The sequence below is a fragment of the Misgurnus anguillicaudatus genome, chromosome 22, assembly GCF_027580225.2.
Source record: "Misgurnus anguillicaudatus chromosome 22, ASM2758022v2, whole genome shotgun sequence".
Classification (NCBI taxonomy): domain Eukaryota; kingdom Metazoa; phylum Chordata; class Actinopteri; order Cypriniformes; family Cobitidae; genus Misgurnus; species Misgurnus anguillicaudatus.
In genome coordinates this window covers 51,048,270-51,070,633 of record NC_073358.2, presented here as the reverse complement: position 1 = coordinate 51,070,633, position 22,364 = coordinate 51,048,270, and the positions used below count along the sequence as shown (strand labels likewise).

Here is a 22,364-nt window from a genome sequence, read left to right as displayed (position 1 = left end):
AAAAACATTTGAACTACCACTTGATTATAATTATTATTAGACCCTAGGATTGGTCTAATACCTTCCCACCTTTTTTTGTCCCTAGGATCACATGTGTCAGTTTTTGCGTAGCTTAGCCATTTTAAGAAAAAATTATCAAAAATGATTAAACTCTGGCAATTTTGATGATGATAAAATGGCACAAAATGATCTCTTAAGGGTTAATCACTGTCTTGTTACCTAAAACATAACACCATTTTGAAACATGTCAGCAACTCCTAGTAACTGATAGCTGGGATTGAAAACATTTTTACACAGCGGGGTAAGTTGTCACACAGTGTAACAATAAAGCCTCAGGTTTACAATAATAATGAAATGAAAACAATGTAAATATTATTCATTAAAATGATAACTTACAGTTATGATTTTGTGTCTTTATTGTGTAAATCTACTTATATGCATTGATGCTTAATACAAGGATGTTATGAAGGATCATGGATGGATGAATGCTTATTATAGTCCCAAATAATCATTTTTTGGTGATTTAACATAAAACCTTCCTACATAAAGAAGATTCAGTAAAAATATAATCTTGATTTTTTAAATATTGACTGAGTTAGGTCATGTTAAAGATTGAAATCAAACTTTGATGCTCCAGATCGCATCATTAGATTGTAAGACTTTAGTCTTGATTTCACAGACAAGCTCACATTTGACCATAAGTGACTTAACACTTTAATTTTAAAGAACTCAGGTCACACACAAGCAACAGAAATACATTGACAAATACATTATACTTTATTGGTCCTTAAAATATACTACAGTAATTCACTTTACATCAAATATCTTAAATCTGAATGTATTAATGAATGATCCGAGACATCATCAGGAACAGACAGGACATGAAACAACAGACAGACAGACAGTTTTGGTCTCAGGATGAAATCATCTAGTCTTTGATGTTTGAGTCTCTGGATGCTGAATCTTCAGCTGGTGGAGGAGGATGATGATGATGCTGGTGATCTTCCTCTGCGTGTGCATCATTCACATGTTCTCTAAACTCTCGTCTGGCTTGTCTGTTGGACTCCAGAAGCTCGTGTAGTTTTCCATTCAGTGCATCATTTCTCTCCTCAATACCATCCAGATATGAGTTTATCTGATCCAGCATGGAGTTGACTGCTGCATATTCTATATGTTAAAGCAAATTCAGTAATCTCAGATAGATGCAGTGGTGGATCAAATTGGTCATATGACTAATGTATGTTCTTGACAGCTCATGTGAGATTCATCTGATGCAATATCTAATGACAACACATTCAATATCCAATACCCAGACACTTATTTCACAGGACCTGGCAAAAATTTCCCCAAATTACACATATATTTATATTTACTGTCATTAAAACTATGAATACCTTCGTCATTGAATTCATCTTCATCGTCGATAATTCCATCATCAGCTGAAATGTTCGGATCTCCGTTTGGTCCAGACATATCAGCAAACCAGTCTTTATAAAAATACTAACTTGATATAAAAAAACAATACCTACAACCAGGTAGACTCGAGTGAAATATAATCCTGATAGAACTGATAATGTCCTGATAACCGGATAAATCAACGTTATTTAAACATTTCTAAATACATATACAAATCTATATACTTAGATCGCTATATATTAAACACAATATAATTAACCCTAATACTATAATTCTGCTATCATAAGACGTGAAGTATTCGTGATCAGCTGACTAACCGAGAATAGCTGTCCAAATATCTGCCTGAACAGAATTAATGCTTACAAACGGAAAGATTATAGCCTCAAATCGAGAGTTTTTAATAATTAACCTTTTGATTTATATTTATTATAAGAAATATACATAAGTATAATTTTGTCATGACTGTAAAGTCTGTCATTATTTCATTTATTTCCCGGTGTTTCTATGGGCAGTGTGGAGGTCTTCGTGTCTCCATCAGCGGCGCGTTATATGACGTCAAATAGTAGTTTTTAAATACCATGCGCATCAACACGAGCGCGTTTAATGGTGTTTATATCTTATTTTGACGATTAATTAGTGTGCTTTTGTTTTTTTGCATTGGAGTTCACTCTTTAGCACAGTTAATCTCATGTTAATTTAGTTTGTTGATACGTCACTTCTGTTGTTTTTGCCGCAATGGAAGGTTTACAAGAAGAGTTGAGATCATTTTTACAAACTCATCCTTTCCTTCAACTCACAGACTCCAAGAAGGTAAAGCATGAAAATTATGGTAAAACCCACAAGTTTACGATAAAGACTTGTGAGTGAATGGATATGTTTGGTGAATGTGAGATGACGGACAGACACTGCGTAAATGTTTGAGGTTTGCTATTTTGTTATTGTTTTTTTCAGATTAAGTGTACACTGAACGGCCACGAGTTTCCCTGCAGCCTCGCAGAACTGCAGCATTTTACCTCAGGAAAGAAATACAAGCAGCTGTCAGCAGACGCAAACTTTAACTACAGTCAGTATGAGCCACATATAGTTACCAGCACTAAACAGCCGTAAGTATAACTATTATTAACCATAATCATGTAGTCCGTATGTCTTAGTGCTGCTGGTGGAGATGTATATGGTTGCTTAATTTAAAAACCCATCTGAACCAGCTCATCACCATGAGATGTGCCATTAAATTGTGTGTACTTTACATTGAACAATTTGAAGCTGAAGTATTTGGATACCCTTGCAGTTTCTGTAGTACCTTGTATATAATCTGTATAACATATTCATTTTGTTTTTCTCAGCAATCATCTCTTCTGCAAGCTCACTTTACGTCACATCAATCGCGTGCCGCAGCACGTCCTACGCCACGTCAATGGGAAAAAATATAAAAAAGCTCTAGAGAAATGTTAGTTATAAATCACAAAATGATCTACCAAAGGTTTTAATAGTATATGTTAAAATCCAAACATGTGTGGTGTTGTGTCAGATGAGGAGTGTGTTCGGCAAGGTGTGGAGTTTGTCCCGGCAAGTCTTCAAAAGAAAAGGAGAACCAAAGATGATGATGTCACAGGAAGTGACAGTAAAGGGAAGAAGAAGGATGACAGTGGAGTCTGGAATCCGAGCACGAGTGATTCAGAGAAGAGTGATTCAGAAGACAGCATGTCAGACCTTTATCCACGTTAGTGAATTTCTTGGTTTTCATTGGGTGCTGTCACAGATGTAAAACACAAACAAACACCATGTCTCTCAAGTTCCAAATTAGACAAAACATTTTATGATAGTTTAATCTTCTTTTGGGTCTTGAGACAGACATGGCCACTAAAGTCTGTATGAACATAAACAGCATTTATGTTTTACCATTACAACTTGACCTTGAAAAAATGAGAATATTTGGATGAACTCTAATTTTAAAATTGTGTTTGCTTTTCCTTCTTCTGTGCAGCATCTTTGTTCACAGTAAATAAAGCAGAGGGTGAAGACGATATGAAAGATGGTGAGAAAGATGATTTCGAGACTGATGATGATGATGATGTAACTGAAATGGAGGTAGAAACACAAATGCAGAAACGCAAAAAGGTCAGTTTTCTCTATGATAAATATCACTATTTGCTTTTTTGAAAATCAAAATAACACTATATATAAAAAAAACAAGTGCAAATGCTTACCAGCTATTCAAATATATGTAATGCATTATAAACATTGCAGCAATGACATTTAACCTGTCATTTAAATCAGAACTGTTTCTTTAGAATGATTGTAAACCTCTTTATCCAATAAACATGAATGACAGCCGTATTTCTTCAACAGTTGTGTGAACTGTACTTGTATGAATATATCTGAGAAAACTGTCAAAATGTTTAAGTTTTATGTGTTTTTCTATTCTTGTTTTTACAGGCGCAGCCTTCTGCATTAACCAAAAAATTTAGGAAGAACAAAAAGAAAAAAGGTTTTAGGTGTGTTGGAAAAGTTAATGGAAAATGAAAATAAAGTTTGTATATCATTAAGAAAGTCTGTTGTCTGTCTCGTTACTGAAGGAAGATTTGGTGAGTCACGCAGAACAAAATCAGAATCTAACAGCAGCAAGATGTTATCTATATGTGAGCTTCTGTACATGTCCTGTGTTATTGCTTTAGAAATCTTGAGGGACAAAATAAATGATTTTAGAAGGTGCTTTTTTATTTTTATAAAAAAAACTGTTAAAAATAAAATTCTGATAATTTACTCGCCCCCATGTCATCCAAGTTGTTTGTTTTTAATTGTTTAGTCAAGTTTTTTTTTTTTTTTTTTTGAGGAAAACAGTCCAGTATTTTTATTAATTTTTATATAACCCAACATTTTAAAGTATTAATGCAGTTTTAAGGGGCTCTAAACAATCTCAAACGAGGCATAATGGTCTTCTCGAGCAAAAACAATACTCATTCTCTGTCGTTGGTGCAATACCCTTTAAAAAGTTCCTAATTTGTACCATTTAGGTACAGATGTGTATACATTTGGTACCATTACAGTATGTTATTTTGAGGTAGGCTACTAATATGAACTCCTTGGTATCAATATGTATATGTGAAGAGTTTCGTTGTAAAACGAGATAACTCTCGAGATAACATTAATTTGTCAGAAATCTTGTTTTTTGGTTGTGCATTCCAATTAATTTCAATTCAACTGCAGTTGGTTTGTTTTGATTTAAACCTTCATAACTTAAAATAAAATAATGACATGATAACATAATAATAAACATGATGTTAAAAAACGGATTTATCTCGTTTTGCAACGAAACTCTTCGTGTGTTTCCTTATTCAATACTCTGAATCATTCCTTTTTGCAAAATTCAATGCATCACTTCTTTATTTAGTTAAAATGAAACTTCCTGTTAACGCAAACATTTCATTTACCGTACAGCACAGATGGAGTGCGGTCAACTTCCTTTAACGCTCTGTAAGTTTTTGTATTGATCAGTATACATTGCTTTCCTTCATATAAATAACTTTGTGTAATTTTGTAATGCTTATATTTCGAATGATAATTGCAAAATAAACCCTTATCTTTACATTCATGTGTGTTACAAACATACACAGTATTGTCCAAAAGCCTTGGGCACATTTTTAAGATGTTGATATTATTTGCTTTACTTTCAATAGGAAGTTAAATGTAATAATCAGGATTTTGTATAAACAAACAGTCCTGCATGGCCCACACAGACGTCTCAACCTCATTGTGTCATCGATATAATTTGTTTAATAATTTTTGTAATCATAGTTTCGCAACATTGTGCAGCTTGGGTTATACACATTTATAAATATATATCATTCTTTTTTTAACACTTTCAACTTTTGAACATAATTGCATTACATTTGTATCTTGTATATATATATTTTATCTATTTGTGCACTGTAAAGAAAAAACAGCACGAAGTTAAAACAACTTGGTTTTGCACGTTTTGGCTATGAAAACAATGCTTGTTGACAATTGCATATTTTTTCTATGCATTTTTAGTTTCTGTAACTTGTGTCTATAAGCTTACTCATTCTTTTCATTTATTTTCATGTTTAGTGGTGATGTCTCACATCTACTCTGGACACACACAAGGTTATTTACATTCTCATATTTGATCTAATGTATCAATCTTAGTGCACATTATATTATCAGCATAACAATTTTATTGAAAGTTTGAGCTGAAATAACAAAAAAATTTTCTATTTTGGTTTGTCTCCTTATGCATTAAATTAAATTAAATTGACTTTGTTTTGTGATTTTGACAGAGTCACATAAACCTGTCCTGACTGTGTCTCCTGACCAGCCTCAGATACTGATAGGACAAACTGTGATACTCAGATGTGATATGGAGTGGGTAAATGTGACGTATACCTGGATCTGTCATGATCGTGAAGTTTACGTCTCTGACCTCAATGAGTACATCATAAATCAAGTTAATGTGTCACACAGTTGTCCATACAGATGTTTCGGGTCCAGGACAGAATGGCCACGATATTCTTACTGGAGTAACCCAATAAATCTCACAGTCATCACCAAGCAAATCCCATCTGGTATGCAAATTTAAAATATCATGTAAAATAGCTGTGATCTATCTTTTCACTAAATGTTTAAGTTTTATTTGTAGCTTTACACGTGCAATACAAACAGAGACACAGTGCAAATTATACATAACATGTTGCTTATAGTTCAACTAAAAAATATAGAGCTTCTGTCATACAGTACATATTTTCTATTTGATAGTTTTTCATGATGGTCACTTACAATGTTTTAGTAATTGTTTTATACAAATCAATCATAATTTAGTTTGAATCACTTTTTGTTATTAAACACCCTTGCATCTTTGATAAGAAACATGACTTTTATGAGATTTCTGAGCACAAACAGATACACGTTTGGATAAAAGCATCTGCAATGTGTATGTAATGTAACAAGACTTAACATCAGCCTTATTATAAAAATACTTTATGTACACATAGTTCAAATATAGTGTTGCTTGAATGCAGAACACACATTTTGTTTCATATTTGTATGTATATTTGTGTCTCCTTCAGATTTTTCAGATGTGTCACTTTCTGCTCTCAAACTGGGTAGTTTTCTACTGGCAGCATCACCGTATCTATTGATATCCATCATTCTGGGAGTGAAATGCTACAGAGCTCACAGTTTCTAGTCTGTATTTTGATACCAGTATAATATTATAAATCAATATTATCAGGCTTCCTTTTTAAACAAAAGGTTACAGGGTATACGGCTGTGATGTGTCAGATGATAACTGACCCTCCTGGGTTCTCACAAAGTATTCTGTCATTTATACATCAGTAGAGTTTTGGTTTCTTGCCGCCTAGCTTATAAGTAAAATTCACTTTTGTCGTTATGATCCAACTACAATCTTTTACATCCAAACCAGACCTTTTCACATTTCCAGTAGGCAATGCTGTTGCATTTACATAAAGTAAATGTCACTTATCTTATTCCTTGACTAAATTTCCTATTGTCTCAGGAAACTACATAACATTTAAGTAGATTACAATCTTTGTATTACTATAAAAATATTTCTATATATATATATTCAACATATTAAATAATTTGTATGTTTTCTGCTTTTTTATGTAAAGCTTGAGGTAATGCAACACTGTGCTAAACAGATTTGAATTGAGTTGAACAAGTAAATGTAAAAATTTGAATTTGAATTTGTATGTATATCAGTTAAAAATTTGTAAATAAAAACCATAACCATTCACTACAAGAATGCACATATTGTATCTGCAGTATATCCTTTGTTTTTATACAAGAATAAACTTTAAATTAAATATTTGTCTGGGAGAGCTCTCTGTGTATATTTTTGTGAGATGATTTTTTTACAACCAGCAGTGTAAATGTATCTATTTGGAACTAAACATGACAATATGCAGTGTTAAAAAGAATGGAGTTAAGTTTCCCAAAATTCCTATATAGATTTTGTTTGCTAGTGTAAAATAGGCTGAACCACACAAACACGCCACTAAAATTATTGTATAATTCACTTAATTGGTATTATACATTATATTGACCCTTTAGTATTTAAATTTAGTTTAGCTTTTAGGATGTTCCGGTAGTTTCTTCAAAAGATTTTTATTTTTATTATTTTATTATTTTCTATTTAATATTTATTGTATTGACACCCCTTGTTTAAATGCTATTGTATAAAATAATGTCCTGTATAATACTATCACTCTTTAATCCCAAAATTATTTAATAGTCAAATACATTTTTGTATTACAATCAAGCACGCAGGGGGCATCAGTGCGCATGCGCGGCGGGTATACGTGGCAAACCCATCGAGCGGCGGTCCGCTGTTCACGCAAAGCACGCGCGAGCGCGCGCAGGGTAGCTTTCGTAGCGGCGCGCTGCATTGTGGGACGGCGACGGGGGCCTACAGACAGGCAGCAAAACTGTTGAGTGTTTAATACACGTGTGTTTATATTTATATTTATCGTTTTGTTTGCGTTAAATTGTTGTTAGTGCGTGATGGGGGGTCAGGAGGATCTAATAAGCGCGGCGGAGGACGTGACGGATCAGGTGCGTGTCATCATCTGCAACACTTTATATCATCAAAACATCTCATTTAATGTGTCCGAATTATAGACCATCTGTACTAACATTATATGATACACAACATAAGGTATAGTTTGTTAATAGAAGTGCGCGTGCTTGTGCATTATAACACATAACATATGTCAGTCTGATCATATCTGGGTTTAGGCTTTGATTGTTTATCAAGTTGTTGTTTATTGTTCATTTTTAAAACGTGACGTGCAATGATTTGATGACTAAATAAACAGGCAGGTTTATTTTTGTAAATTAATTTACATTAAAGCACGAGGATAACATATGCCAGTCATTGCAAATACTTTGCAAATTCACAGTAATGCATTAAATGCCAACTCACAGTAAGTTAACGTTTGCACACTTTAATATTAGTTAAAGTGGTTCATCATCAGGTCTTCAATCATCTTTAAACTTCCTAGACTGAGAAGTTTAGGGGAAGTTATACTGTACGGCAGGCTATCAGGGAATTAGTTAAGCGCACTCTTAAAACAGAGACCAGTCATATCTGATCTAACAGATCATGTGTTTTTGGAGGTGTTAAAAGTCTGATCTTAAAGGTTTTTACTGCTGCCTTGTTTTTAATCAAAGTATAACACTAAAACATATTGAGAAACGCTTGCGCAATAACCTCACGAGTTTAGCCAACACTTACAAAACAGATGGCTTATTACACTGTTGCAAAGAGGCTTTAGTTTTACCCAAGAAAACCACACACATGATGGGAATATTTTAACGGATGTCTACTTTTGTGTTATTAGTGTCTGTTTTTTGTTTGTGGTATAATCTGAAATTCTGAATGTGTTAACAAAGTGCAAAGTGGTGGAAAGCTTCCGGTAAATTTCCAGGAACTTTCCAAGGGAACTTAATTTGGGGAATTTTGGAAATATTCTAAAGTGGAAACTTAATGGAAATTTATTGGAATCTATGGGAATTATTTGGAAATTTTGGGAAAATTATATAAACTATATCATATGTACACATAAATAAACATTTTGTTTGGTCATAAGCAGACATGCTTGCAGGGCAATTCAGATTTTGAAGAAGTTTTAAAGGTGCACGCCAACTTTTTGGGACTTTAGCTTATTCACCGTATCCCCCAGAGTTAGAGAAGTCCACACATACCCCCTTCATCTCCGTGTGTCCCGCTAGCCTAGCTTAACACAAAGACCGGAAGCAAATGGCTCCAGCCAGCACACCGCTCCCAATATGCGACAAAATAACACCAACTATTTATATGTTGTGATTTGTATAGTCACAGCGTGTACACTGACATCTTTTAACCGTATACATACTGGGAACTATTTTCTCAGATGGCGAAGCGCTGCGAGCAAATCACTTTGCCCAAGTAGCAGTGCTTCCTTTAATGATTTTTGATCAAATAAATGCAGGCTTGATGACCATAAGAGACTTATTGACCATAAGAGACAGCTAGCTTCATAAATTTTCAATGAAATAGTGCTTTACTGGCTTTAAGAAATTTTCTGTGCATGTTATGCAAGAATGCAAGTAAATGCAGGAGGTGTGGCCCCAATGGCCCGTCTGCAAGCTGTGTGCATGTGCAGGGTAGAAATTCAATGGAAATTGCATTAAATCTTGTTGTTTTCAACAAAATTATGCTGCAAGATTGAACTACATTCAAGTTCCAAGATTATTCCCATTAATTCCCATATATTCCTGTTAATTCCCATATATTCCCCATTAATTTCCATATATTTCTGCTAATTTCCATGGAAAGTATTTAACCTTGAACACTCCAGGGGCCTCATTTATCAAACGTGCGTACGCACAGAAGTGTGCGTAAAGTGTGCGTAGGAACAGTTTTACGCAAAGTATGGAATTTATCAAATTGCACTTATACGTAGAAATGTGTGTAAATATACGCACACCTCTGAGTATGCGTACGCAGAGCATCTAGTGGTAGAATAGCGATACTACATAGGACCCTGTTCCAGTGAGTAAAGAAGTGTCTATTTTTTATCCACAAGCAGGTGTTAAAAATGATTAATGTCAGTATGGTAACAGCAAATAAGTATAATGATTTATTTGTGATATGTATCTGTATCTGTGAAAGCTCTACATGTGATTTGTATAAATGAAGTCTCCGACAAATGCTTGACACAGTGCAATGGCTTATCCTTGCGTTATTGGAAGACTTGGCAAATAATCCATTCCGCCGGTAGCGCGTTTTCAAAGATCGCGCCAATGATGCTGGTTATATATGCTGCTGTCCAAGGTGGAAAGTTGTCTGTCCTCCTCCAGTTGCACTCGTTTCACGTCGGTGTGCTGTGACGCGTTTTTTTTTTTTTTTTTGCTGATAATTTAATGTCAAACCACTTTTTTATTTTTGGAAGTGTTCTCTCCTCATATTCAACGGAATTAAACTCACTGGTAACTGGTTTTCTTTTGTTAGTCATTCCTCCCGCACTAGGTAAACCAAACAGGATGTGTTATTAGGATTTAACCTCATCCACGAGTAACTCAATTTCTGTGTCTGTAAAATTCCTCTTTTACGCTCTCTTTGTCATTATTGCGATGAGGGAAAAAGCACAACCACGTGACATATAACGGGAGGTGTTGTCACCATATATGGTTCATTGGAGGCGTTTCGGAATGCAAATGACTATGAACGTGCACGAGCATGGTGCTTAAGAACAAGTGAGATTTATCATCAAGGATTACTTACTGATGTGCATACGAACCCCGTGCGCACGTTTGATAAATCCTGATTTTTTTGTACTTACGCACATACTAAATTTCATTCGTAGGTAGAAATATAGAACATTTTCTACGCAATGTTGATAAATGAGGCCCCTGGAATTTAGCAACCCTAGTTAACATACACACACATAGATGTGTATAAATAAGAGCACGCACTGTTTTTGACTGTCCAGTGTCTCGTCTCGTCTCGTCTCGAGATGTAACTTGAGCTTTGCTGCAGGTCTGCATTCTAAATTTGGAAAAGTGACATGAATTTCAGATATTTAGGTTACTGTAAGCTGTGAATGAAGATACTACTGATCTTTTATTTTGCATAACATTTACAAAATGTCATGAAGGCACAAATAATCTTCAGTTTTTAAGAAATGAAAGTGAACATATTTAGACATCCTAACAGACCTTTACAACCCATACGTCAGAAATAAACCTGTTGACTGAGTACTAGTCTCATGGGGTAGTTACTGTACATAAAGTCCTGATTGGCTGTCACTGAAGTCACTTTCAAGGTTCTGATTGCTGATTGGCTGTCGGGTTCTGGGAGTGCTGATATGGAAGGTTAAGCTCCGGTGTTATTTTGGTGAACAGAGTTCACAGCGCTAGACTATTTCACAACATGACTACACTAGAGTTTGTTGTCCTCTACCTGTTTATAGCCGATGTTAATGTTGCTGATTTGACATTCATATCAGAACAGAAACCTCTTTAATTTTTAAACAGGTTTCCTGAACATTCTGCCATTGGACGAACAGATAGTCCCTTATCCCGGGTCATTAATTCAGCCCCAAGTTGTTATATTAAGCTGGTAGACGGCACAAACAGAGCAAAGTTTTGAAGTTGAAGCACGGCTTGTTTACAAGAGAAAAATCCAAGAAATCACACTGGGATCTTTCTTCAGAAGATCCAGTTAAAATATTTGGTTTATAATGGTTTGACCATTAGCTTCTATACAGGTGCATGTGATGTCATTTGATTGACAGCTAACATATCACACTTTGTTTTTCTTGCAGTTCTTGCGGGTAACCAAGCACTATCTGCCTCACCTGGCACGTCTGTGTCTCATCAGCACGTTTCTGGAGGACGGCATTCGTATGTGGTTCCAGTGGAGCGAACAGAGAGACTACATCGAGGCCACGTGGAGTTGTGGATATTTTATCGCCACATGCTTCGTGCTGCTCAATCTCATCGGACAGATCGGTAACGCACACAAACACACACACAGACTGGACTAGAGCGGGTTTAGTGACCTATAGGCCATGACATCACTGGGCTCCCAATTCATGCTCCACATGCAGCCTCCAAATGTGGCCTTTGTTTCCCCTAAATCCATAGATGGATCCTTCACAGTCTCGTCTATCCCAAGAATCAATGCGCACCTGTAACATCTGGCTATTTTAAAATAAACATTTAAGGTCCTGTTTTAGTATTATAAATGACGTTTTAATGATGTGAATTAATATTATTGCTGCAGTAGTGTGCATGATGCGTTTAACTTTTGTATACTTCGGAGGTTGCCGCCTTCAAAGTCCGCGTCCTTAGAAGGAACCAGCTCCTGAACTGGGATGCATGTAGTATTTTCCGAACTTTAAAGATGCATTAAAGGTCTAGTTCAGTCGAAAAATTGCAATTTGTCAACATTCAGCACCCGTATGGCTTTCTAAAGGAGAGTGTCTTTTCTAGACATAAATATTTGGTGATTCATACTGAGAGACTCCGAACAAACATTCATGTGAACGTCCATATGAATCATTTCCTGTAGTTATAACCGTGGGTTCACAACAGCCGCATTTGAGGCGTCAAATTTGCATCTACCGCGTCTAGTTTGCTTGAATATTTTGAGTTTACTCGCTTCATGAAATTCTAGTAATCGAGACATTCACGTGAAAATTTGTGTCTGGGAGGGGCTTCTGCTAATCATTTCGCTTCCTGTTATCACGTCACTACTAGAGCAAGCTCCTGATTGGTTAACGTGGCGCCTTTTTCCGCCAAAGTTCAAATTTTTAACTCACGCGTTTCCTGCGGCAACGCTCAATTTGCGCCATTACTAGACGGGCGAATGAGGCGGAATCGTGTCTACCTCCTCGGTTTACGCTTCATTTGCACCGCGAGACCTCCAGACGCGCGTCAACGCGTCTTTACATTGACTTTGCATTCAAATCACTTGCGCTTAACACCTCTATCGCGGCTGGTCTGAACACAGCATGAGATAGCTTTGTATGAGGAACCAAACTAGGGCCGCAAGATGTACCGAAACCACGGCAATACTGCAAATGTGCGTATTGCAATATGCATACCGCAATGGTTTGCAATAACTAAAATTATGTATAGTCAAAGTTTTAGATTGATGCAGAGAGACTTAAAAGAGGTAAAACACGTAAAAGAGGGAGACTTAAACATATATTTTGGTTATATAATAATGCATGTAATTTAAGTTGATTTTACCAACTTTTAGCAAGTTATTACATTTCCCTTCAATATTGTGCTGTGCAGCCATATGCTGAACTTTTCCTCTTTGTCAAAACTTCATGGTTGGTCTGATAAACCATCCATTGGCATCAGTGCAGGTATAAACAGACACTAAATCTGATGTTTTACGGTTGTTCCTGCAGGTGGATGTGTCCTGGTCCTCAGCAGAAAGTTTGTGCAGTATGCTTGCTTTGGCTTGTTTGGCATTATTGCATTACAGGTGAGTAAATAACCAGACAGCATGAATTTCTGTGCTATGATATTTTGGGATTTAAGTTTTTCCATCTGTAATGACTTTACATGATCTGTTCATTTATTCAGACTGTTGCCTATAGTATACTGTGGGATGTCAAGTTTCTCATGAGGTAAGTTTATAGAAGTTCTTATATTTTGCATTCATACATTTAACAGATGCTTTTATACAAAGCATAGACTGTAAAAGATGGACAGTCCGTCTTAATAGACTTCTTTTGTAAATGAATGAAGCCAAAATATGACCTACAACGTCATTTGAAACCAGAGTCTGTGCCTAATGGTGAGGAGGAGCCACGGCATCAAAACCCCGCCCATTTCTTCAGATGACTCAATTCCAAACACACAAATCAAGTCATCACATTTCTTCTGTTAAGATATATGTGACTTTTTGCTATGAAAATGCGGCGATTATGAAATCATGCAAGCTCTGCATATTTTGCGAGCAGAAATCTGCAATTTATGCGGCGGGAGTCCGGCGTATTAAAAAAATTAATTACCCGCATAAATATACAGACTTTGGCTGATTATGCCTTGAATCATGCAATCGCATAACCGCGTTTTTCTGGAGGGACTGTTTAGTAAGGCTAGCAATAGAGTGCCGAAGTCATGACGTCACTTTGTAGGCCAACCCGGAAGTTAGCGGCGCATGGGTTCCCTCGATCGAAAAGCCATTCATTTTTCCCATAGACTTTTGGAAAATCGCAAAAAAATAAGATCTGTGTTCAACAAAGAGTTATGAACCTTACACGTTTTGTCTATCAAGATAATCTTTATAAGTTAAACGAAAATGTATACATTTTGAAGCCTAAATAAAGCCGTCAGATATAAAATGCTAACGGTATGCTATAAACGGACTACAGCGCACCGGTCGCGGATCAACGTCATCATCAAGCTTCCTCAAACTTTATTTAAAAAACACGCTCGCTCATTGTGATCTGCGCTGTTTATGGACACTTATCCACTTTTTCATGAGAAATATTGCCCATTCGTTATTTCCAAAAATGCTAGAAATTTTGTTTACGCGTGATTTTTTGTTAATGTTTTGTTTATTTATTAGTTTAATTATTTCGTTAGTTTATATAAACATTAATATTATCATTGTGCCCCAAATAAACTTTAAAAATTATATTTCACTGTATTATGTTTGATTGTATGTTTGCATACCATTTGCTAATTCGCCAGAAAAAAAAACATCTCAGAAGCACTAGCTATTGCCGTATCAATTTCCAATCTTATGTACTTTTTCTTACTTAGACGATAGAAAACCATAGATCGAGGAGAGAGAACCACTATAAATCTGGACATAACAGTGCAGCTTAGATGCTGGTTTACTTACCGGTATTGTAAGGGCCAGCATGAGGGACAAGGTTTATCAAGTCTCATTAAGTAAAACTATGGAGAGATAGAGGAGTTATAATAGTGTTCTATGTATTTTTAAGATAACTATACAATCTCTGAACAAACAGAACACAGTTAAATTCCAAACATTTAATATAATAGTTATATATAATTATATATGTTAAATTTAAAGAGAATTGTCCAATAGCATCAATGCTTAAATACAATATATTATAATTAAACCATATATGTTCCCTAAATAAACCATATATACTAATTTTGTTCACATTTTCTATATATTTTTACCTGGTAATCCACAAGCTCCAATGTGAGAGCCTGTGTAGTAAATTGTATCTCACATTACTGTGAGCTGACTGGTGTATAGTTACAATAGTATAACATTTAATTTTTGGTATTTGTTAGACAAGTGACTTACAGTGCATTCAAGCTATAGATATCAGCGCGTTCTCTGGGAATTAAACAAAAGTTAACAAAATGCTCCAATCACTGATCCACAGAAACATTGCAGCAAGTTTTGTAGTAAACATCTTTATTTTCATAAAATAAGTAAACTTTGTCTCCGGACAAAACAAAACATGTCAAACTACAGTCTCTCCACAGTACAACAATATTTGGAAAAACTACAATTTGAAAAGACTAAATATATAACGCTATGTATATTAACTGAAAGGTAAACTTCTGAGAACATGAGGCTGAAAGGCTAGTGACAGATTTCCTGTCATGATGACGTCTAAACTCCCCGCCAAGGATGTAGTCCCTATTAGCAACTTGTTAGCAACCACCGTTTTTAAGGCACAATAAAGTTTAAAAAAATCACAAGCAGATTATAACTGGTGTATTTTATGTCATAGAACAAAACGTGAAAATATTTAGAGGTTTTGTTAACCACAGACCTTATATCAGGCGATTTAGCAAAAACCCATTCAAAAAACCCATAGACTTCAGGGCGAGGGAACCCGTAGTGCTAAAATGCTACCTCACTTCCGCGTTTTAGCCTACAAAGTGACGCCATTACTTCGGCACTCTATAAGGCTACAGGAGTCTGATGTGTACTAAATGCAGGGTTCCCATGGGTCCTTGAAAAAAAATCCATATTCCCTGTGTAATGTTGGATAATATCATAAAAAATCTAGAGTTTTTAAGCACACAAGCTAAACTGTTCGCTTTAAATGCTTATATCTTCTGTATGCTAATGTTGATTCATACCAAAATGCTTTTTTGCATAGTTGTGTTTGACAAATAAAAAATTCTTGGGTTACGTATGTAAAAGAGGAGCTACATTTTATGGCGTAATAGCACTTTTGGGAGTACTTCGACTCGGCGCAGTAAAGGGCGATTTATAGTCGTGCGTAGGTTCTACGCCGTAGCTACGGCGTAGGCTATCCGTAGCCTGTGCGTAGCTCTGCGTAGCCTGACGCGCACCTCACAAAAAAATTAACAGCGCGTCAGATCTAGGCGGACCGCAAGCGCTGTGATTGGTCCACCAGAACCCCTCCCGTCAGGTAAAAAAAAACTGCGTCATAGGTATTTCCGTTTGTGACGGTGAAAACAAAGATGAGGCAAGTTGAGGAGTGATTTAACTCAAACTGCATCAAAAGTCGCTATTTATTTACTTCCATCATTGCTGGTCTTCTCAAATTATACACAACAAGTTGCTGTTTCTTCTTCGTTTGTGGGTTAACTTGCTAAGCTTCTTCTTCTTTCACGTTTGTGCTGCTACTGTGGTTACACGCGTGGATACTGCCTACCAGCGGTCGCGCGTGTGTTTGCATGTCGACGCGGACGACGACGCAAAAGTATAAATGAAAACCGACGCGGAACCTACGCCATCGCTGCTACGCCATAGGATCTACGCACGACTATAACGAGCCCTTAACACCCTCCCTCTCCCATTATGAGAGTGAGAAGGGGAGCGGACTTTTCAGGCGAGTCGAAGTACTCCCAAAAGTGCTATTACGCCATAAAATATAGTTCCTCTTTTAAATCCGCTTAGAAAAGCGCTACGTTTTATTTTGTACCACTAAACTTGCTCGTATAACTACTCGTCTTAAATAGGAAAAACGTTGATGTGTTTGGTCACTTCTAACTTTATCTCTAAATGGTACCATTGAATGAATGGGGTTAAGCTAAATGCTATCGAAGCGTCGCAGCGCGCTCCAGCGCTTACGTGCACGCACACAGATGATAGAGGGATGTATCAACAATTCTTAGTTAAGGTAATAACATATTTTAATATTGAAAATGAGTAGACTATTCCTTTAACTAAGGTGTGGGAACCCTGTAAATGCTCGTTGACTGGTTTTCCTTCACTATCTGCTCCAACATAAACCATTTAAGAATTTTCATTATAAAGTGAAACAACTATGTCCGATCATTTGTCTTCTGCAGTGTTTTAGCTGTGCTCTTAACATGAATCGACTGACTCTCATTGTCTTCTCTTATCCCGGTAGAAATCTGGCTCTGGGTGGAGGTTTGTTGCTGCTGTTGGCGGAGTCTCGGTCGGAGGGGAAGAGCATGTTCGCTGGTGTGCCGTCTATGGGCGAGAGCTCACCTAAACAATACATGCAGCTGGGCGGCCGAGTGCTGCTGGTGTTGATGTTCATGACGCTGCTTCACTTTGATTCCAATTTCTTCTCTGTAAGTTTCTCACTGTTTTCGAGTTCCTTGCCTGATGTGAATGTAATTTTTTATCATCTACCCAGCTCCTTGCCTTTCTGTCTTACAAGTGTTACGAATCTCTCTGTTGTGCTTCAGATTCTTCAGAATATGGTTGGCACGGCCCTCATCGTCCTCGTGGCCATCGGCTTCAAGACCAAACTGGCGGCTCTCACGCTGGTGGTGTGGCTTATGGCCATCAACGTCTACTTCAACGCTTTCTGGACAGTGCCCACTTACAAACCCATGCATGACTTCCTGAAATACGACTTCTTCCAGACCACGTCGGTGATAGGCGGCCTGCTGCTGGTGGTCGCTCTCGGACCGGGCGGCGTGTCTATGGATGAGAAGAAGAAGGAGTGGTAAGAGATTTCATCCCGGGACTCAAGAACTCACACGTCTTTGCTTCACTAGCTCGGCACAACGCAGAGTTTCATCCACATCATCTTGCTTTATGTTGACAGTTTGTTCAGTTCCTGTATTTTTAAGTGCAATGTTAAATACTGGGATTTTATTTACTTATTTATGTGCCCCTATGTTGCAGTGATTTATACACAATACAAATGTAAGAAATGGTCCATGGGTTCAGAATAATTTTGCATCATTTCAATCACCATTTGTATGGTGACACGGAGGGGATGCGTCTCACTTGTGTATGGAAAGATATGCAAGTAGTCTATGTGAAATGAAATATACTGAGCCATATGTGGTTGTCGGCCACACAAACCTCTTTCACTGGTCAGGGATGGTCCCACCATCTCATTGGTACATCACAATCTGCAAATTCTCAGTGGTTTTCCTCCGAGACTTCTTCGTCATCATCATCATCATACTCTTTCTGGAGCCTGTGTTTGAAAAATTATTAGTGTTTCATTATCTTTTGAAATTGCCTTGATAAAGCGGTGAAGTTATTGAGGGCCTAAATCATAAGACAGGTCTGTCGAGGTTCAGAACCCTTTTTGGATTTTGTACTGTACACATCTCGGGCTCTGACTCGAATTAGTCATTTGTCTTGGGTCACAGCAGTAGATGTTACCCGTATGTGAAATTGCATAATTTTTACACATCTTTACAGGCTGAATAGGATGAGAGCTCCTGGTTCCGTCTCTTGCTCAGTGTTTTTTGTTGAATCTATGAAAAACCTCATTATATTGATTTTTCAGAAGTTTATATTGTATTTTTGTTTTCATGGCTGAAAAATTAAAAGCAAAACAAGTGAACAAAATGTGTTGCAGCATTACACTGTGATTTACTATATAATGTTTATTGATGCATTTTGAAAGGTCTGCATTTTAAAGTAGGCGTAAAGAATAAAGAATACTGATGTATTAAGTATGCTTATGTTTAAGAAGCAGTAAACTGTTTTCAGTCATGGTTTGACTTTACAGTAAGGTTGTATAAGTAAATGCATTAGCTAACATGATATAGATATAAATATAGATAGATAGATATATAGATATAGATAGATATATTATAAAGTTAGTTAATACAGTTGTCAAGTACAATTGTTAGTTCATGTGCATTAGCTGATATTACCGTGACAACTTTTGATTTTCTAAGTGTATTAGTATGTATTATTAAATTAACAATAGTAAAGGTTAATAAATGATGTAGAGGTATTGTTTATCGTTAGTTCACGCCAGTTAATGCATAATTAACATTAACAAATACAACCTTGATAAAAATGTGTTACAGTAATTCGATAAGTAAGTTGTGGTTGAAATTGTTTTGTGTGTCAGATGAGAGACTGTAATGCAAGTATTGTTAAAATGTGTATCGCAAATGCACTCAATACACATAAAAGGCATAAATGTACATTTTACACAAAGGTTTTTTCTGTAGTAAATCTTAGATAACTAGTGTTTCTGATTTAGTTTACACAATGCTGACTGAGCATGTGGGCGAATCAGCTTTAAATTCGCTGATTGGCTGCTCACTGAACAAGGCTACATATGATTGGTTCGTGTACCCTCGAGGGGCGGGGCAGCGAGTGTGTGCGCGCATCTGCCTTTATGAAACGCGATCGCGCGGAAGCTGACAGACTTTTGATGTGGACGCGTCGTTGATTAACATTTTATTAACATTTCCTGTGAGTTCCTGCCTTTATATTTCTTTACATATAATTCATAATTATAATATTGTATGCGAATTTGATGATTTACATGTAACAGGCTTTACAAAGATTTGAGATTTTTTATAAACTCATGCGTTTTGAATGAAAATGAATGAAAAGCTGTTGGTAATTTTCTTCGGTGGTATTTTTTCCTTAGTTAATATACGTAACAATTTGATTCGTGTAATTTAGTCTTTTTTTTTTTTTTTTGCTTTAATAGATGAAAATATGAACTTTCCCACACAGAGTACTTAACAATGATCAGTGAAACAATTACATTTTATGTGACAGCTAATGTGTGCACGTTTACATTTTTCATTTATAATTTTACATCAAAATCTTTGTTTTAATGTTTTACAATTTATTCAGGGTTAATTTTGAATCCCATATTTTCAATGCAGTCACAGATTTTGGACTTGATTATATTGGACTTGTTTAGGTGAAAGTCCTGTAAGAGTCAGAGATGTCAAAGGGCACGGTGGTCTTGGCGTACAGTGGTGGTCTGGACACGTCATGCATTCTGGTTTGGCTCAAGGAACAGGGTTATGATGTCATCGCTTACCTGGTGACTTACCTTTTCTTTGTTCACTATAATTAGCCAAGAAAAAAAATTAATTATTTCCTTGCAGGAACCCAAGACACAAGTCAGGTTGAACAGGTTATACTTAATCTTTAACAAAAGTGTTCTTTCATTTTGGTAAATCAGTCTTTCCAGTATGAATTAATCTATTCACACGTTGGACTCATTCACAAAGGCTTAAGAAAACTTGCTTATCAAGCGTTTTTTCCTCATGCCTGAATCTGTCTCTGCTCATAACAACAGCTGCTCAGATAGAGAAAAACACGTGTGAAGCACAAATGTCAGAGATCATGAACAAAAACATTATTGTCTCACAAGAGAAAAAATGCTTTGTACCAGATTTAGCTGCCAACTAATTTCCATCTCCAGTCCTGGGCAGGTAATAAAGATGACGCAGATAAAATATACATATGTCATTTTATTTAATTAACATTATTAACCCCACAAACGTTATCAAGTAAACATTTGACAATTTAATTAGTTTAAATGACTGTACCTCACTGTTAACCCAGATATTGTCTTTATTCAATTTTATTTGATTTATAAAGCACTTTTTACAATTGTTAAATTGTTTCAAAGCAGCTTTACATTAATAAAAACTATAGAAAAAGAGAAAAATCATAAGACAACAAAGTAGCAAAGTACAGCGGCTAAGATTAAACCATACTAGTGAGCGGAGTAATAATGTAACACATATGTAACGTAACTTAGTAACATAGTTCTTAGTAAAGCTAATGTCAGCTGACTCCCAATGGGTTGAAAAAATATCTCATAGGAGAATAACTTGTGTGGAAAAAGTCCTTGTGAGAAAAAAAAAGGGGACATACCATGAAAATCTGACTTTTTTCACGTTTAAGTGCTATGATTGTGTCCCCAGTGCTTTTATCAACCTAGAAAATGTGAAAAATATCAACCCAGTACCTTAGTTTTGGTAAACCATTCTCTGCAAGCATGTGAAAAAAATAGCTCATTGAAATTTGGCTCTCCTTGTGATGTCAGAAGGGGATAATACTGCCTCTTAATCTGCACAATCCAACCACTACTCTGGTGACACCAAAGATTTATTTCACATCTTAAAATAGTCTTGTGAAATGTCCCCTTGAAAAGACAGCCAAACATAGCTGATTCTTAGAAGATACACTATATATTTATTGAGTACTATATTATAATTTTTTATGTGAATTAAAAGTTTTAATAATTTAAATTAAAAGTTAAAGGAAGCAGTTGGTTGTCGCTGGACAGACTTGGGCGATAAAGTAGAAAAAAATGATAATCTATAAGATTTATTAAGAATACTTTTTTTTTTCTTTATAAAAAAACACTTTATAATGTTTTGAACCTATACCTAAAAAATTTAGTTCATTAAACTTTTAAACGTCCAAAATTCAAAACCATTCAAGTAAACAAACTTAAAATTATTAGTACATGTTGTGAGGAATACCCAAAAGCCTGTATAATTTAATTATGTATGCTTTATTACAGATTATAAAACGGTTAGTTCCAATCCTTGATTCTGATTGGTCAGTAGGTGTGCTTTATTCACAATAAAACACTGCTATGACCGCTTCACCCAACGGTTCTATTTAATATCACTGCGCCCTTAGCAACACCCTTAGCAACACATAAACATATAATGAGACAAAGTCTGAGAGCAGTTTGTTGTTTTTATTTGAGCTTCCATGTTGTTGTTTGCATTCAGGGACTATTTTTTCTAGCGGAAGGAATGCTTTTATTGATTTAACTTCATGAAAGTTGCACAATTTTTTTTTTAACTTTAATATTGTGTGGTAACCGTTTTATAAAAGCAGTAAGGTACTCGAGGCAAGTGCTGTATCGTGAATAAGTAACGGCTGAAGGGGTTGCAGGCACTCCGCTTCGCGTCGTGCCTAACAACGCCCTTCAGCCGTTACTTATTCACGATACAGCACAGCCTCTCGTACCTTATTGCTTAAATAAAAACTTTATCTACTTAAATATTTATTTTTAAAATGTCATTGAGGTTTAAGCTTCTATATTTATAATGTTGCTTTGTAGTAAATTATAATTTTGTGAAGTCCACTGGTTTAGGTGATCAGTGTTTACTTACTTAAAACCTGTTCAGCACATTTTATTATATTTCTCTTCACAGTACTGTCAATGCATGTCAAAAATGCTGTCATTGACTTGTCAGGCATGATTTTTATG

At 36.0% G+C, this 22,364-nt stretch overlaps 5 protein-coding genes across 5 annotated transcripts in view; 4 read left to right on the top strand and 1 right to left on the bottom strand.

The window, feature by feature from the left end:
- Positions 1-754: 754 nt before the first annotated feature.
- bbln (bublin coiled coil protein) lies at positions 755-1,753 on the bottom strand. Its single transcript, XM_055198300.2, has 2 exons — positions 1,395-1,753; positions 755-1,167 (listed from the first exon to the last, which is right to left on the bottom strand). Exons 1-2 carry the CDS (start codon positions 1,471-1,473, stop codon positions 929-931), a joined length of 318 nt encoding a protein of 105 aa, XP_055054275.2. The 5' UTR covers positions 1,474-1,753; the 3' UTR covers positions 755-928.
- Positions 1,754-1,940: 187 nt separating this feature from the next.
- surf2 (surfeit 2) lies at positions 1,941-3,966 on the top strand. The gene is made up of 6 exons (XM_055198301.2): positions 1,941-2,226; positions 2,368-2,519; positions 2,760-2,863; positions 2,945-3,136; positions 3,401-3,534; positions 3,853-3,966. Exons 1-6 carry the CDS (start codon positions 2,152-2,154, stop codon positions 3,937-3,939), a joined length of 744 nt encoding a protein of 247 aa, XP_055054276.2. The 5' UTR covers positions 1,941-2,151; the 3' UTR covers positions 3,940-3,966.
- A 697-nt stretch (positions 3,967-4,663) lies between these two features.
- Positions 4,664-7,263, top strand: LOC141358803 (uncharacterized). The gene is made up of 4 exons (XM_073860538.1): positions 4,664-4,890; positions 5,506-5,541; positions 5,715-5,999; positions 6,510-7,263. The coding sequence occupies exons 1-4, from the start codon at positions 4,860-4,862 to the stop codon at positions 6,617-6,619; spliced, it is 462 nt and encodes a 153-aa protein (XP_073716639.1). The 5' UTR covers positions 4,664-4,859; the 3' UTR covers positions 6,620-7,263.
- A 503-nt stretch (positions 7,264-7,766) lies between these two features.
- On the top strand, positions 7,767-18,712 carry surf4 (surfeit 4). Its single transcript, XM_055198303.2, has 6 exons — positions 7,767-8,007; positions 11,763-11,949; positions 13,362-13,438; positions 13,540-13,583; positions 17,283-17,469; positions 17,587-18,712. The coding sequence occupies exons 1-6, from the start codon at positions 7,957-7,959 to the stop codon at positions 17,851-17,853; spliced, it is 813 nt and encodes a 270-aa protein (XP_055054278.1). The 5' UTR covers positions 7,767-7,956; the 3' UTR covers positions 17,854-18,712.
- A 736-nt stretch (positions 18,713-19,448) lies between these two features.
- The window catches only part of ass1 (argininosuccinate synthase 1), a 32,869-nt gene continuing 29,953 nt past the window's right edge, over positions 19,449-22,364 (top strand). The window contains exons 1-2 of the mRNA XM_073860217.1: positions 19,449-19,576; positions 20,040-20,165. Coding sequence (XP_073716318.1) covers positions 20,064-20,165 — 102 coding nt within the window. The 5' untranslated portion in view covers positions 19,449-19,576; positions 20,040-20,063. The remainder of the gene's footprint in view (positions 19,577-20,039; positions 20,166-22,364) is intronic.

Coding starts and splice junctions, on each gene's coding strand:
- bbln (XM_055198300.2), bottom strand. CDS start 1,473: ATGTCTGGACCAAACGGAGATCCGAACATTTCAGCTGATGATGGAATT. Junction 1,168..1,394: donor AGATGAATTCAATGACGAAG/GTATTCATAGTT, acceptor TTTAACATATAG/AATATGCAGCAGTCAACTCC.
- surf2 (XM_055198301.2), top strand. CDS start 2,152: ATGGAAGGTTTACAAGAAGAGTTGAGATCATTTTTACAAACTCATCCT. Junction 2,520..2,759: donor GTTACCAGCACTAAACAGCC/GTAAGTATAACT, acceptor TGTTTTTCTCAG/CAATCATCTCTTCTGCAAGC. Junction 3,137..3,400: donor CATGTCAGACCTTTATCCAC/GTTAGTGAATTT, acceptor TCTTCTGTGCAG/CATCTTTGTTCACAGTAAAT.
- LOC141358803 (XM_073860538.1), top strand. CDS start 4,860: ATGGAGTGCGGTCAACTTCCTTTAACGCTCT. Junction 4,891..5,505: donor TCAACTTCCTTTAACGCTCT/GTAAGTTTTTGT, acceptor TTTCATGTTTAG/TGGTGATGTCTCACATCTAC. Junction 5,542..5,714: donor CTACTCTGGACACACACAAG/GTTATTTACATT, acceptor TGATTTTGACAG/AGTCACATAAACCTGTCCTG.
- surf4 (XM_055198303.2), top strand. CDS start 7,957: ATGGGGGGTCAGGAGGATCTAATAAGCGCGGCGGAGGACGTGACGGAT. Junction 13,584..17,282: donor GATGTCAAGTTTCTCATGAG/GTAAGTTTATAG, acceptor TTATCCCGGTAG/AAATCTGGCTCTGGGTGGAG. Junction 17,470..17,586: donor TTGATTCCAATTTCTTCTCT/GTAAGTTTCTCA, acceptor GTTGTGCTTCAG/ATTCTTCAGAATATGGTTGG.